The sequence below is a fragment of the Myxine glutinosa genome, chromosome 9, assembly GCF_964187855.1.
Source record: "Myxine glutinosa chromosome 9, kmMyxGlut1.1, whole genome shotgun sequence".
Taxonomy (NCBI): domain Eukaryota; kingdom Metazoa; phylum Chordata; class Myxini; order Myxiniformes; family Myxinidae; genus Myxine; species Myxine glutinosa.
Window position 1 is genome coordinate 54395565 of NC_136269.1, and position 17201 is coordinate 54412765.

At 44.1% G+C, this 17201-nt stretch overlaps 1 protein-coding gene across 4 annotated transcripts in view; it reads left to right on the top strand.

Moving 5' to 3' along the window:
• LOC137435381 (TSC22 domain family protein 4) overlaps window positions 1-17033 on the top strand; it is a 117775-nt gene extending 100742 nt beyond the window's left edge. For 3 of the 4 annotated variants that reach the window (XM_068129126.2, XM_068129127.2, XM_078784349.1), the window contains 2 exons: window positions 11066-11117; window positions 15015-17033. In XM_068129126.2, the coding sequence (XP_067985227.1) occupies window positions 11066-11117; window positions 15015-15230 (268 nt within the window). In that variant the 3' untranslated portion in view covers window positions 15231-17033. The remainder of the gene's footprint in view (window positions 1-11065; window positions 11118-15014) is intronic. The other variant, XR_010986049.2, reaches the window with a different exon arrangement.
• Window positions 17034-17201: the final 168 nt, after the last annotated feature.

The window sequence follows — 17201 nt, forward strand, 5'->3', positions numbered from 1 at the left end:
GGTATCCAACAGCTCAGTCAATGAGATAATGTTTCACTTCAGGTCCCTCCAATATTTTACAAACTTCTAGTTGAACTTGCTGCTTTATCACTTTTGGAAATGACCTCTTGTTGCTAAAAAAAATAATGATTTTAAACACCATTGGATGATTTCAACTGAAAGCAAGGTCGTTTATATTGATATGTCCTGTCGTGGTGAAGTAAAATCCAAGATCGCTACGCCCATGAAGATGAAGTCATGTGATTGTGGCTCTGAACCCTCCTCCACCCCCCTCCACTCCCCAACCAAAGTGTCATGTATTTTGTGTACAGCCCCCTTCATTAAAAAAAAAAAAATTTTTTCATTCCGATCAGTATTTTAATACTGTACCAAATTTCTCTGACTTTTTAACTTGTGTTATTTGCAGATTATTTGGTCTTTTCATCCGTTGGATCCACTTGTTCTGCTCTCTCGTACTCACTTGTGAAAATGGTGTTTTGTTTGGTTTTTGTCAGCAGAGGGTGACATTTGCAGAGCTAAGTGGATCAGTCTGAGAATTCTATCTGAAGGTGTTTGTAGTTAGTGGCATGTTCACCTTTTTTGTCATTCAACTTCTGAATACATTTTAAATTTCTAATGCATTTGATATTTTGGCGAGGGTATTGCATTTGGTCCGCACATAATGTGCCAACGTAGATCACAAACACCACCTGGGCGGGGGGGAGAGCAACTACGTTGTTACACATTATCCTCTTACAACTGAGTGCAGACCTCTATAAATTATGTACAATTATAATGTAGAGTATATCTATAAAGTACATAGTTATCATTTGAGTGCATTAAGTACATATAATTATAATATATGTATGTCTATAAAGTAACCCTGGTGTTGGGCTAGCAGCTAGGGTGCCAGCTTAGGATTCCTAGAATCCTGGGTTCGAATCCAGGTCGATCGCTGAATTAACGCCAGGGGGGTTGACTCAGCCTGTCATCCTTCCGAGGTCGGCTAATTGAGTACCAGTTCACTGGTAATTCCCTGTTTGTCGTAAAAAGGCGACAAAAAGGGTTGGCGGCAGGAAGGGCATCCGGCCATAAAACATTGCTTCAAAAAGGGGACCAAAAAACAACAACAACCACGGTCCCCGAAAAAGGCCAACCCCCGCTTGCGGGGAAAAATGGCCTCTAAAGGTGTTTTTTTTTTTTTAATGTCTAAAAATTGTGTGCATTAAGAATGGAAGTATGTCTATAAAGTATGTGTATTACGAGTGTGAGTATGTCCACAAAGAACGAACATCACCTAACTCGGTTGCATAATAGTTTGAGCATCAGTCTGAGTCTGAGAGGTCGGCGGTTCGAACCCAGGTCAAGTCGTGACAAAGAAAATGGTATGTGCTGCTTTCTTGCTTGATGCGCAGCATTAAAAAGGATGGAGTACAGACAAATCACACTGGCAATGCAATGGTAAACCACCCTTGCATAAATTGCTTCGCAGTGCCAATGCTCTGTGAAGAGTAGGGTACCTCAAATCAAAAAAAAAAAAAAAGAAGAATGTGTGCATCCATAAAGTACATACTATAAAAATGCAATTAATGCCCGTAAAATACATGTCATATATAAAATACATACCTCTATAAAATACCTCCAATTGGAACGTGAATAATAAACTCATAATAAAATCGAAAAGGTCTGTTTGTATGCTGTATGAACAAAAACCCATGTCATTAATGCATCGTCAGCACACCACACAAGTGGCTGGAATCTGACAGGGGTTTCGATATTTGGTTAGGCCAATGTCATGTTTCTAGCCCCACGGAGCTCGTTTTTTCATTTTTTTTTCCATTTATTTATTTTCATTTTTTTTTCACAGAATTTTCGGTATTGTGTAGCTAACTAACCTCTTAACTGATTATACATTATTTTCTATCTCATTTCAAGGTCAGTAACCTTCGTTTTGACATTTCCGGGCCTTCTGGCCGGGCCTGTTTCGGTTATAGTCCGTCCTTTGTCATTGAATACTGCTCGCTCGTGAACCATCGTCGTCTCCTGACTTGTTTTACTTCAAAATGGGTTTACAAGGATATTTCGATGAAACAGATACTGACATCAATCTTTATTCTACCTTGGTGCACACAAGTTATTTCTCAACATCATCACCACTGTGGTCCACACATTTCTGCCAATGTTCAAGTAGGTTATTGATGCTGTCACGATAGAACTGTGCGCCCTGCTGACTTAACCAACGCTTTACAATGGCCGTGACATAATCGTCGAAAAAAAAAAATAGTGTTCTCCACGAAGGTAAGTTTGGGGAAGAGCTGTAAATCTGACTTCAGAGCCGAGTCGGTGCTGTATGGCATGTGCTCTAAGGTGGTGAAACAAAGGTGACTACTTGCTACGGCCGTTTGTGCACTCGTGAGGGCATGCCTAGCATGGGGATTCTCATGTATGTGCTACTTATCAATGTCTGCAGCTGTGGAGGACCCCAGATAGGGTTTGAACCAGCAACGGGCTTACATTGTGGTGCTTTTCTTGGTTGCTTTCTGCAGGTTTCGTTGGCTGGTAGAGCATGGGGGTTAGATGTGGAAATCCTAACCACCTCGGGTAATTGATTAGGTGAGAGATGATTGGTTATTGGGGATGGTTGCACCATCTTCAATTCAAACAGTGCACCAGGCTGACTCTCCAATGTGGAGAAACAGGATTTATTAAAGAAATGAAGGGGGCAGGAGAACAAGAAGCAAATGCACTGCTCAGTTATTCTCTTATAAATAATTTCGTACGAGACTTCAATGCCTGCATGATATAACTTAAGCCCAGTAACTCACATGCATGAAGACAGACTTAACCCTAACTGCAATGGGGGACTTTGAGCTTTCCCTAACTGGGAAAGCTCAGATCCCGGGTGTCGATGGTCCGATGAACTTGAAAATTTGCACACTATAGATTGTCACGTATTGAATGCGGTGGTAAAATTATTATTTTTTCATATGTTAATTTGTATTATTATTGCCTAATTCTATTGTTCTATAATTATTCTGCATATCTTGGCCAACATGCTAAAACACTCAGGAAGAAATTACAGGCCATTTAATTTAGACCATAAGTGTTCTGATGCATGTAACCATTACTCACGTGTTTGTTGTACATAAACATGTGCCAAAATTGCAGGGTTTTTTTCACTAGGACATGTGACTCCTAATTGTCAAGTGACACCTGAATGGTAAGTCCGATTTGGACGTATGTGGTATCTAAATGTCCACAAGATGCTGGAAAAAAAATTCATGAGAATTCAAAATAGGTGGTCTTTCTGGTAGGTGGTCTTTCTGTCTTCTACCGACTCCTCTCCGGCCTTGCTCCCCCAGCTCTCTCCGTGCTCTGTCCCCCAAATATTCCTACAGGTCGCACAAGATCTGCCAGCAACCCTCTGATGGTTAAACTGCCGAAATCTCGGCTCTCTGCTCACCTTCACTCTTTCATTCCTCTTTTCTCCCGCCTGTGGAACAAACTCCCACACTCCCTTCAATCCCTCTCCTCCCTCCAGGTCTTTAAAACAGCTGTTCACCACCATCTCTTATCTTCCCCCATCCATAACCTTGATCTTTTCTACCCCCACTAATTCACCCCAGATCCACCTTGTTTGAAATTCCAACTTATTTCCTGGAAATCCTGGCAGTGTCCATATGTTTATACCTCTCCCACCCCCCCCCCCCCTTCACATGCCTCCCCCCCTTCACATGCCTCCCCCCTTCACATGCCTCCCCCCCAAAGCCCTCTCCCTCCCACAGATCTCTCGATGTCTCCATGTCTCTCGGTCCCTGCTCTCAAATGTTGTGTTTGTGTCCTTCCCCCTCTCTCCCCATCTTGTCTACCGCTCCCGATGTTATTTGTTTTATGTGTCTGTTTGTCTTTCTGTGTGATTAATTTTCGCTCTTTCACGAGCCTCGATCTTGTATAGGAAAAAAAAAAAAAAAAAAAAAAAAAATAATCCTCAGCGGTTGCAAAGAATGTTGAGGGAGGGGGCTCCCTGTTCCCAGTACAGTTAGGGTTCAGGTCACGAGACAGAGAACCTTCTCCACATGCGATGCTTGCGCAGGGTGGAGGTGGTCTTGGCAGGCTGGGTCACTTTCGGGCTCGTGCTCCAGCCCAACGCACGTGCGTGGAGGGAGATGGCAAAAGGCTGCGTTCTTTTGAGAGTCTTTTGCGTCCATATAATAACAACTTTATTAGCATTTTTTGTCCAAGCAGAGGTTTGTAAAATTTACTTTCGGGTACAATATCAGGATGTCACTGGACTTGCTATGTAGAGATGGCACTGTCACACTCAATAGGTTTATATAACACAAATCCTCAAAGAAAACTCCGAAGATACAAACGTATAAAGTACCTTCCAGTCGTCTGTGGAGTATTTCACATCCAATACCACTCATTAAAATTTTAGACAGCATCGCTGAGCTACAAAACTGACTTACTCAAAATAGCCCGATTTGTTCTTCTTCTTCCTTTCAAATAACCTAACTCAAAATTGGTGCAAACTACGGACTTTAACATGAATAGATTGCGGTTTTTTTGTATACAAGATCGAGGCTCGTGAAAGAGCGAAGTACAGTGGGCAGGTCAAATTTTTCACAACTTCAAAGGATTTCGCAAAATGTCGGCTTAACTGTGAATAGGAATGAAGTGTGGGTGGGACCATGCCTGTCAATCAGCCTTGTTGGGGGCAATCAATCAAGCCATGTTGACACAATTGGCCAAGGGCCAATCACACTGAATGAGAAGCGTAGTACACTAGTGACTTGCAAGTCACCAGTTCACCACCACTGGTGTGGTTAACTGCGCATGACAGTCCGACAGTAGCGCCAACAGAAAACCACTTTAAAAAAAAAAGATGTGGTTAATGGTGGAATATTACGTTCCGTAAAGTGGGGTGACTTTGAACACTTGTTACTCGGTTCATGCGAATATATATATATATGTACTAGTACACCCGCTTACTATGAGAGCAGCAGGGGGAGTCATGTTATTATACCTTTTATTGTTGCCAATTATTATTACCATTATAACATATTAGATTGGGTCATTGAAAGGATCAAACCATACATGACATTATAACGCATTGGATTGGGTCATTGAAAGGATCACACCGTGCATATTATAACATGTTAGATCAGGTCATTGAAAGGATCAGAGCATGCATGACATTATAACATGTTACATGCCATTGAAAGGATCAGAACATGCATGACATTATAACATGTTAGATCAGGTCATTGAAAGGATCAGAGCATGCATGACATTATAACATTACATTATAACATCTCCCCCCTTTCCCCCTCCCTCCTAAACTACCCCCTCACCCCTCCCCTCCAAGACTCCTCCCTCACCCTCCCCTCCAAATCTCCCCCATATCCCATCCCTTTCAAATCCCTCCCCTTGTCCCTTCCCTCCCAAACTCCCCCCTCGCCCCTCCCCTTCAAATCTCCCCACCCTCATTTCTTCTCAATTTCCCCCCTCTCACTCCCCCTCCTCAAAGCGTCCTCCCCGATTCTTCCCCCTTCCAACTCTCACCTCCATCTCCCCCAACCTTCTGCCTCGCTCTTCCCCCTCCTCAAATAACACCTCATTGTGCCTCACCCAATCACCATCAAACCTTTTGTCCGCCCCATCCTTCCCTTTCTCCGAGCTATTCTGAAATCTCTGACACACCTTCAACAGCTCTCCCTACCTCTTCCACATCTTACCCTACCCCTCCTCCCCCCTGTTCTGTATCCGATGCTCCCCCTTCCTCTTCATTAACGGGATGGTCCTCAAACATCCGGGGCCTTCGTTCAAACTTAACTGATCTCTCCATACAGGTTGCTTCTGTCAAACCAGACGTGATCTGCTTAACAGAAACTTTCCTCCTTCATGATGTCTCTGATTCCTTAGTATCTCTCCCGGGTTACTCCCTCCTCCTGTATGATAGACCTGAGACTCGTCCTGGAGGTGGGGTTGCTATCTTTATCAAAAACTCTCTTCCTCACTTGCCCTGCACTGCACTCTCTCCACCTCACCCCCAGGAATACCTCTGGCTACGGCTTCCCCTTCGCTCCCACCTCTTGTTCATATGTGTGTTGTACCGTCCACCAAACAGTGATGACTCCATCTACATCTCGCTGTCTGATAATATGGACCAACTTCTATCTACTCATCCCAACTCTCTCTTCCTCACATGTGGTGATTTCAACTGTCATCATGCCAGTTGGCTGGGTGTGGGTACCTCTCTCACCAGCCATGGCTCCTCAGCAAAGGACTTCTGCGACTCACTGGGACTGACACAATCTGTCAATTTCCCGACCCGGATCTCAGTCAACGGAGCATCTTCTCTTCTGGACTTGGTTATGACTAACTTCCCTGAAAATGTCTGCTGCTCTTCTTCTGCTCCAATCGGATCATCTGATCATGTCCTTGTTAAAGTGGACATCTCTCTGACCATTCTCGGGGAGCCTGCTCAGCGTCAACGAGTCTGGCATTTCACTCAGGCCAACTGGCACGGTCTTCAAGCAGCCATCAATCATCTGGACTGGTCTCCCATCTCTACCACCTCTGACATCAACTCATCCTGGGAATTATTCCAAAGTAAATTGCTCTCTCTCATGCACAGATTTATCCCATCTCATCTTCAGTTGTCATACCCTTCTTCCCGTCCATGGTACACGGAATCTTGTGGTGAGGCTGTTGCCCAGAAACAACTTGCCTTCGTCTCCTGGAAAGCAAATCCAATGGAAGGAAATCTAATTTCCTTTCACAAAGCCCGAAACAAGTGTGTGTCCACCCTCAGGAGAGCCAGGAAACAATATCTCTCCGTTCTCAAGACCGAACTCTCTTATCTGTCTCCCTCTTCCAAATCCTGGTGGTGTCTGGTCAAATCCGTTTCTGGTGTTTGTTCCCCCTCCATCCCCTCCCTTACCTCAAACGGCTACACAGCTGACTCCACATGTGAAAAAGCTGAATGCCTCAACTCTGCGTTTGCCTCTAAATCTGACAAGGTGGAAAAGTTTCTGTCAACCCTCGACTCTGATTCTGCAACTGGACCCGACAGCATCAGCCCACGGGTCCTAAAATCCTGCTCTGCCGCTCTATCTCACCCTCTCTCTGTTCTCTTCACCCTCTCTTTTGCTCAAGGTCAACTGCCATCTGCTTGGAAATCAGCCAACATCACCGCTTTGCACAAAAAAGGTGCAAAAACAGATCCTAGCAACTACAGACCAATCAGCCTTCTCCCAATTATCAGCAAAGTCATGGAATCCATCATTGCTTCGGATATGAAATCTTTCCTCTTCTCCAATGGCTTGATCTCTGATCATCAATTTGGTTTCAGACCAGGTCACTCTACTCTGGACATGCTGCTTCTGCTGTCTCAACAATGGATGGAGGTCTTCAATGCCAAACAGGAAATTAGAGCTGTCTCCCTCGACATATCACGTGCCTTCGATACGGTCTGGCACCCCGCTCTGCTCACCAAACTCTCCTCCTTTGGTATCCATGGAAATCTCCACGCATGGCTGGCGGACTTCCTCTCTAATCGTCGTCAACGTGTGGCCCTGAATGGGTTTCTCTCATCTCCTCTTCCTGTTCAGGCTGGAGTTCCCCAAGGCAGTGTTCTGGGCCCTGTGCTTTTTCTGGTCTTCATCAATGATCTCTCTGACTCTCTTGAAAATCCTCTCTATCTCTTTGCTGATGACTCCACTCTCTGCCGCTCCATTCCTCTTCCCTCAGATCAGCAGTCTGCAGCCTCCTCACTCTCTGAAGACTTGGACAAAATCACAGACTGGTCAAACAAGTGGAACATGTCTTTCAATCCTGACAAATCCCACACTTTTACTATGTCTCTTCGAAAAGATCGACTGGACAACCCTCCCATCTACTTTCTCAACAATCCTCTCCAAGAAGTTCTGTCGCTCAAGATTTTGCGTCTCACTATCTGCCATGATCTTTCTTGGGAAAACGACATTTCCAAGCTGGCCTCCAAAGCCAGGCGCCGACTGGGCATCCTCCGTCGTGCGAAGTCCTTCCTCGGCACACCTGAGCTCCTCACCACATACAAGGCTTTCATCCGCAGCTCAATGGAATACTGTTCTCCCCTATGGGCCGGTGCTCCTGCCTCACACCTAGCTCGGCTTCACGCTGTTGAAACCAAAGCTTTCAGAATTATTGGAATCTCCCGCGATGAAGCTATCTCTGAGGGCCTTTCACTCACTCACCGCAGGCAGGTAGGTGGTCTTTCTGTCTTCTACCGACTCCTCTCCGGCCTTGCACCCCCAGCTCTCTCTGTGCTCTGTCCCCCAAATATTCCTACAGGTCGCACAAGATCTGCCAGCAACCCTCTGATGGTTAAACTGCCGAAATCTCGGCTCTCTGCTCACCTTCACTCTTTCATTCCTCTTTTCTCCCGCCTCTGGAACAAACTCCCTCACTCCCTTCAATCCCACTCCTCGCTCCAGGTCTTTAAAACAGCTGTTCACCACCATCTCTTATCTTCCCCCATCCAAAACCTTGATCTTTTCTACCCCCGCTAATTCACCCCAGATCCACCTTGTTTGAAATTCCAACTTCTTTCCTGGAAGTCCTGGCAGTGTCCATATGTGTTATACCTCTCCCACCCCCCCCCCCTTCCCATGCCTCCCCCCCCCCCTACCCATGCCCCCCCCCAAAGCCCTCGCCCTCTCTCAGATCTCTCGATGTCTCCATGTCTCTCGGTCCCTGCTCTCAAATGTTGTGTTTGTGTCCTTCCCCCTCTCTCCCCATCTTGTCTACCGCTCCCGATGTTATATGTTTTATGTGTCGGTTTGTCTTTCTGTGTGAGTATTGTTCGCTCTTTCAAGAGCGTCGATCTTGTATACAAAAAAAGAAAAAAAAGAAAAAGAAAAGAAAAGAAGATCAGACCATACATGACAGTATAACATGTCACAGCAGGTCATTGAAAAGATATCATTAATATTATGCCATTATCATAAGTGTTATTTCTTTTGTAATGTGAAGCGAAAAACACTTTGGAAGAATTCCACGTTAGCAGCAGGAAGGGTCGTATTATTTACCCTTGTGGAGTATATAGACTACAGTAGATCTTTTATCGGGTGCATTCATCGACGTGATAAGCATAGACTGATGTCGGGATTCCTCCAAATTTCTTCATTTTGTGTTATAAACAGCATTACTGACTGTTTAAAAAGCTAATATGTGTTTGTGGTTTATAATATTTTTACTGATGGGAGAAGCCGTTGGGCTGTTGCTCCAAACGAAAACGCCATAATATATTTATAAACGTTGACTCTATGTTTGTTCAAGAAGGAAAAACCATTTGGGAAGCTGGGACATTATAAGTAATAATATTGTTTTGTAATAACATTAATAATATGCTATTACCATTAATTTTTGTTATTAAAAGCGTCTTTGGAAAAACGCCACGTTAAAGCTAATTTAACACACACATATATATATATATATATATATATATATATATATATATATATATATATATATATATATATATATATATATATATATATATACACACACATACATACACACGTCAGGTGTTGGGAGTGGAGGAATGGTTGATCAGAGTAGTGATGGCAATGTACGAAAGAGCACGCACAGCTGTAAGGATGAGGGACTGGAGCAGTGGCGAGTTTGAGGTGAAGGTGGGATGGGAGTGCATCAGGAGTCTACTAAGTCCACTACTATTTGTGGCTGTGATGGAGGTGCTGGCTCGGAACGTAAAGGAGGGTTTGCCGTGGGGGTTGTTGCATGCAGATGATCTGGTGTTGATTGCGGAAAGTATGGATGGACTGAAGGAGAAGATGGGCGGGTGGAGGGGGTATGTGGAAGCAAAAGGTCTGGAGGTGAATATCGGAAAAACGAAGGTGATGGCAAGTGGTAAAGCATGTGGTGAGGTGGAAAGGGCTGGGAAGTGGCCGTGTGCTGTGTGCAGGAAGGGTGGCGGAGTGAATTCCATTCAATGTACAATGTGCGCTGAGTGGGTTCATCAAAAATGTAGTGGTCTGAGAGGGTCATTTACCAGTGTGGCAGCTACATTCAAATGTAAGGTGTGCACAGAGGGAGCTGCAGATGGAGGAAATGTTGGGTTGGATCTTGGAGACGGCGTGAAGCTGGAAGGTGTGCTCGGCAATGGTCAAAACATAATTAGACAGACAGACAGACAGATAGATGCCAAATTGTGTATTTTAGTATGATGTATTTTTGCAGAAAGGTGTTGTAGCTATTTTTTTTAGACTTCTAAACAATTTAAATACCACCCTCCCCAATTATGGTAAGGCTTTGAATATCATCACTTCGTGGTGTTCAAACCTGGTGAATCGGTAGGTCTTCAAACATGCCCCAAGCACGAGGTGACTTTGCGTTAATATCAAAAAAAATAACCATCAAACCCAAAGCTGATGATCACCAAATTGAGGCGTTGGAAAGGTCACAACCTGGAGGGGACTTAAAAACAGTAATACCACACATTTATTTTGTTTACGTTCTTCGAAATTGTAAAAAAAAAAAAAAAAACATCTTCAATTTCACCCACTTTACGGTACAGTCCGATCGATGACCATTGTTGCCAGACATACGATAATTGTAAATATTACAATCGGTTGTTGAAGTTGCATATATTAAAAGCCTCTCCAACCCTAAAAAGCCCTGGACCTCACCACCCTCCTCACTATTCATCTACCCCATTATAATGGTTGTTCCGAGCTTGCCCATCCATGCATCTATTTGCAATTATAGTGTATCTTAATTGTTTCCATGTGCAAATTTGACCAGTGAAATATTACAGGACACGCATGTACACATGTCGTGTCATTTGCAGGCACTATTATTCTAAAAAGCACGTAGTGATGGCTTAACATGATGATTTATTGTGCCAATCCCTATCTTGTTTACATACTTTTTGGCATACCATCCCGACATCATTTTACATTTATTTATTTATTTTAAATACCTGGTATATTGATGCCCAGAAATGAGCTTTAAAGCAGTCACTGCCTTCACACTGCAATTGTTGGGAGTGAGTGACTACAGTGTTTCTTTCCTTTTTCAGTATGGTCGGCAGTGGTGTGGTGGCGATTGCCAACAAGATAGAACAAGCTATGGTAAGTGACAGAGCATTGCATGTTTGTCTTCTGAAAAGCAATCAATCCAGATGATACCAAAAAGGCTTAAAATTGCAAGAACATTCTTGTGGTTAAAAGGACGTCAAAACTGGATTGCAAATTCGTATATCGGTGATCGTCAGGCCCCCACCGCCAAAGGTATTGTGTTTTTGGATTGTCTGTCCGTGATCAATTTTTACTGTGACAACTTGTGAACCACTGAAGGGATTTTTTACCAAACTTGGAACAAAAGTGTATTGTGATGCAAAGATGAACTGATTATATATTTTGGGGTCAAAGGTCATGTGACCTTTGGCTGAAAGTAGGCGATTTTAATTACCTCTAACCTTGAAACCGCTACATCCATCCCTCGACAAGCTCCCCTTGACCTCTCCACCTCTTTCCTCGATGAGCCACCCTGGACCTCTCCACCTACATCCATAGAAAAGTCCTCCTGGATTAATCTACCTTCATCCCTCGATTAGCCCTTCTGGATCCCCACACCTCCATCCCTCAGAGCCCTCCTAGATATATCCACCTCCATCCATTGACGAGCACTCCTGGATCCCTCTACCTCCATCCCTCTGATGCCTCCTTGACCTTCTCCTTCTTCTTTCGGGTTTTATGGCGTTTTCAGAGCCGTGAGGCTCTATACACGCCATGCGCCTGAACATCAGTGTTGCAAAAAAAAAAAAATCTTGCTATAATTCACCAAATGTCCGTCCGTCCGTTCGAAGGTACCACAAAAACGTCTCAACCGATCGCAACGATATTTTGGGTGGGTATTCCTGGGACCCCTGGGAGTAAAATAGGCTATATTGTTTTTCCAATTTTTCAAATTTTCCAGTTTTTCCAAACACGATGGAATAATATTTACCGATATGAACAGTGATGTGGCTTTTGTTGAAATTGTACAAATACTGTTTATTCTACGTACCAGGAGAGAGTAGATCGACTCCTGACGAACTCTTCCTATATAAACGTGCGGCTCCGAAGTAACATGGCAGCGTGTGCAAAGCGACTGAGAAACAGGTGTAGCGGCCGCTTCCGTGTTACAGATTCGGCGTGCACTCTTCACATATAAACGTGCGATTGAGAAAGACATGTAGCGGCCGCTTCCGTTTTCGTCACGCGCTCTTCCGCATCTCAACGGTTCTGTTGTCATTGTCGTCGTTCATCGCAAAATGCAACTGAATGCAAGTTTAGAATACAAGTACACGAAAAAAAAAAGAAATACAGTTTACCTGAAGAGATACGTTTTTAACACGCACGAAAGCAATATGACGTCATTGACAGCCATGAAAATCCGCAAAGTATTTTATGGTATTAAAACTGAGCCGCTCTTTACATACTTAGGGCCAAATAAAAAAACACCAGTTGATTGTCTGGATTAAAAAAAAAAGGAGGATGAGGCCCTTTTAATTCAATCTTTTTTCAAAATGGGCACCATGTACTGTTTAGATTTTGGTGATTTGCGTGTGATATGATTTAACGGATGTTTACATAAATCGTTTAAAATAAAAAGGCTTCAATTTCCGATATTTTGCCTTTTCATTTGGGCCTCCCAATTGAAGCCCTGCCCTTAGGACGGGTACCGTTGCTAGTAATAAAAAAATAAGGGATTGAAAAGGATGTCAACCTCCTGGACCCCTTCACCTCCATCTATTTATGGGGCCTCCTGGACCCCTCAACCTCCATCCCTCGACTCCTCCAACTCTATCCCTCGACCTCCACACCTGCATCTCTCGAAAAGCCCTCCTAGACCTCTCCACCTCCATCCATTTACAAACACTCCTGGATCCCTTTTCCTCAATCCCTCATGGAGTCCTCCTGAACCCCTCCACCTCCATCCCTTGATGAATCCTCCTGAACCCCTCCACTTCAATTCCTCAATGAGCACTCCTGGACCTCTCCACCTCCATCACTTGATGAGCCCTCCTGGACCCCCTCCATCCCTCGATGATTCATCCTGGACCTCGCCACCTCCATTCTTCAAAGAGCCCTCCTGGACCTCTCCACCTTCATCCCTTGACAAGCCCTTCTGGACCCCTTCACTTCCATCTATTTTTGAGGCCTCCTGGACCCCTTCACTTCCAACCCTCGATGAGGCCTCCTGGACTCCTCAACATCCATCCCTCGATGAGCCCTTCTGGACCTCTCCACCTCAATCCCTCAACAAGCCCTTCTGGACCTCTCCACCTCCATCCCTCGACGAGCCCTTCTGGATCTCTCCACCTCCATCCCTCGAGCTGCCCCACCCCGCAATGGGCTCCCCCCCCCTCCCTCCCATCCCTCGACCTCTGCCTCTGCCTCTCTCTCTCTCTCTCTCTCTCTGTCTCGCTCACTCTAGATCTGTCTGTCTCGCTCACTCTAGATCTGTCTGTCTCGCTCACTCTAGATCTGTCTGTCTCGCTCACTCTAGATCTGTCTGTCTCGCTCACTCTAGATCTGTCTGTCTCGCTCACTCTAGATCTGTCTGTCTCGCTCACTCTAGATCTGTCTGTCTCGCTCACTCTAGATCTGTCTGTCTCGCTCACTCTAGATCTGTCTGTCTCGCTCACTCTAGATCTGTCTGTCTCGCTCACTCTAGATCTGTCTGTCTCGCTCACTCTAGGTCTGTCTGTCTCGCTCACTCTAGGTCTGTCTGTCTCGCTCACTCTAGGTCTGTCTGTCTCGCTCACTCTAGGTCTGTCTGTCTCGCTCACTCTAGGTCGGTCTGTCTCGCTCACTCTAGGTCGGTCTGTCTCGCTCACTCTAGGTCGGTCTGTCTCGCTCACTCTAGGTCGGTCTGTCTCGCTCACTCTAGGTCGGTCTGTCTCGCTCACTCTAGGTCGGTCTGTCTCGCTCACTCTAGGTCGGTCTGTCTCGCTCACTCTAGGTCGGTCTGTCTCGCTCACTCTAGGTCGGTCTGTCTCGCTCACTCTAGATCGATCGGTCTGTCTCGCTCACTCTAGATCGATCGGTCTGTCTCGCTCACTCTAGATCGGTCTGTCTCGCTGACTCTAGATCGGTCTGTCTCGCTCACTCTAGATTGGTCTGTCTCGCTCACTCTAGATCGGTCTGTCTCGCTCACTCTAGATCGGTCTGTCTCGCTCACTCTAGATCGGTCTGTCTCGCTCACTCTAGATCGGTCTGTCTCGCTCACTCTAGATTGGTCTGTCTCGCTCACTCTAGATCGGTCTGTCTCGCTCACTCTATAACTGTCTGTCTCTTTAATGGCTGATGTAAAAAAATTTTAACTGCCACATTTTTAACATCCATCACTGTGATAGGCCTATTTGTCTGTGCACTCAACATTCTTCTTTGTCGGTGCTGCACAAACATTTATTTCACTCTAACTGCTTGTCATAATATTTCATCCACAGCTGTCAAAGCGTAGCCATAATGTCATTATAAAATCCCTGTCCCTTCCCATGGCAATGATGTATTTGTAGGCGTTTTATTATTGTTGTGAGTGAGGAAGGGTATGATTATTTAACTTGTGACGGTCATAAAAGCTGCTAATTGGTTATTCCGATGTTATCATATTCAGATAATGTTAACTTGCAGGTGAACAGTTTTAAAATGAATTCTTGGAAACGCAGTCATATCGTCGTCGACTTGTAAACCCAAATTTCTGGCAGAAAATATGCAGTTTTACTGGATCATTTTAAAGACTATTTGCTTTTGTTTTTCATGTACAAAACCCAACCTGTAGTTTAAAAAACAAAATTGGGGTGTGGGGGGATGATTTATTTTTGCACATGTGGTTATTGCATTTAAAATCTGATTGGAGGTAACTTGTAATTTCGTTTCTTAATGCAAACGAATATCTCATTGATAAACTTGGGGATTTGTCCATGAAATGTTCAAGACGAGCACGAGTGAAAATCCAGCCTGCTTTGTGATTGTGAACAGGACCTGGTGAAATCGCACCTCATGTTTGCAGTTCGAGAGGAGGTAGAGGTCCTCAAAGAGCAGATTCGGGAATTAGTGGAAAAAAACTCTCATCTGGAGCAAGAAAACCAGATCCTCAAGAACCTTGCTAATCCTGAGCAGCTTGCACATCTGAACGATTCAGCTGCAGAGACAGCAGTGCAGGGGAACGCAACTTCAACTGCCCCACCGTCTTGACAGCGACCACGTATCACATTATAGACTTTGCTAATGTCATTGAAAGTGGTGTTTTAAGAATGCACTCCTGCTCCGTGTGTCCCGTGTATGTAGTAGTAAGAGGCCGGTGATTGCAATTTCACCATTTCAAATGCTTTTTATTCCTCTCTGGTGGAGAGATCTTGTTGGTATCCAAGATTGGGTAACTGCTTGTTTTTTTTTTAAGGAAAAGTGGTTACCGTATGCCTTTTGCACAATTGCATTGGTAACAGCATCTGGTCTGTATTCCAACTCCATGTCTGTGCTCCAACAGGACATCTGTATGTCTCCGACATTCAGTTTTAAATGCCCACAAAGCTTTGTTGCAGAGCTGACACGAAATCTGCTTTGCAAACAATTGATGCTCGTCGTTTCTGTTAACCTGTAAATGTCATCAAACCTAGCTTACCATGTCCACCTAAACAAATGCTCTCTTTCTGACACCAGCAGGCATCCCAGCACCAGCAGTGCTGACGTATATTTGGGATTTCAAATGCCTGGATCGAATTCTTCCTTACTTTTGGCTCGGTGTTCTTTCCTTGCGCATTGAAAAGGGCTTCGTTCGGTTAAAAGGCAATTTGTACCAATAAACCGCCATCTCGTTCAATCATAGCAGCGGATTTGACGAAAATCGAAGTCGTTTGCATTTGGAGGTCCTCTATCATTTGGAGGTCCTGTCTCAGGTCCTCTATCATATTTTCTTGCTATGCCTTGAGTGGTCGATGAGATTGCTTTGCACTTCATGGTTGATGTAATTAACGGTACACAATAATAACGTTTTTAGGAATATGAGATGAGGTGGTGTGGGTTTTTTTTGTTTGTTTTGCCTTTACATTCGATATTTTGTCCTTTAAAGCTGTTTGATTGACTTTGATATAGACGCAGATTTAGAAACTAGTTCAGCAGAATGAGTACCAAATGGTGACAGTAACCTTTGTGGAAGCTGGTAGTGCAGTGAAACGGCAGGCTAGGAGCGCTTGCACTGGTTATACTTTTTTGGTTTTCCTTGTGCAATGATAACCAAGCAATTAAACCCTGTTTTTGTGTGTAAATTAATTTTTTTTTACGTGGAGAATTTTATTCGGTTCCGTTTGGTTTTTTGTTTGTTTTTAAACCATTTTCTTGACCTAGACAGTACTGCAACAAGACAAACATTGTGGATGAAGTTTTCACTACACCGGTGAACTGAGCTGACAGGTTGAGAACTTTTTTTTCTTCTTTTTTTTTTCACAAACCAGGAAAGAGCCATGATAAATCAAACTGTGCGAGAACCTAATAGGAAGACGTAGCTTTGCTTTGTTGACCATATAAAAGTTGTCCCTGTGCCATAACAACCTCGATCTGTGGATTAAAGCGGGTGCACTATGCTCCTCAACTCTTGAAGTCATCACTCCACAAAGACTCACTTTTGGAAATTATGGGAATTTTTTAATCGCAAGAAAGTAGTCCATTGTGAAGATGTTTTTGTTGTCACATAGTTTGGACACAAACTGAACTCTTCTTGCTGTTTTCTATGTGAGAAGTTTTCAGTGTTTCATTTTTGGCTTTATTTGTTCCAAGGAAGGACTTGCTCAGACCAGCTTCCTGAATGATCTTTTGCAGATTAGCTTGTTAAGTTGAAGTGCTGGCATATGTGCATTACTTATTGAAAATGTCCATTATTCATCTTGCATTTCCCCATTCAAGTGTATAATTGCGAGGTGTATCGAAGTAACTGGATTGTTTTCTCGTGTGTACTGAAAGCTTAAGTGGAACATTTTTCCAATAAAAGCTCATTTTACAGCATCCGGTCTTACAATGGTTAACATTTTGCAAAAGGGCATCCATAAAGAAATCGAGTTTGCAAGTCATGAAGTGTGAGTACAGGGGTTTTATTCATCGCTTTTTAAACTTTGTTTGTATGCAGCACGAGGCTACAGGGTGGCATCATTGGCTGAGGGCTTGGCTGTACCC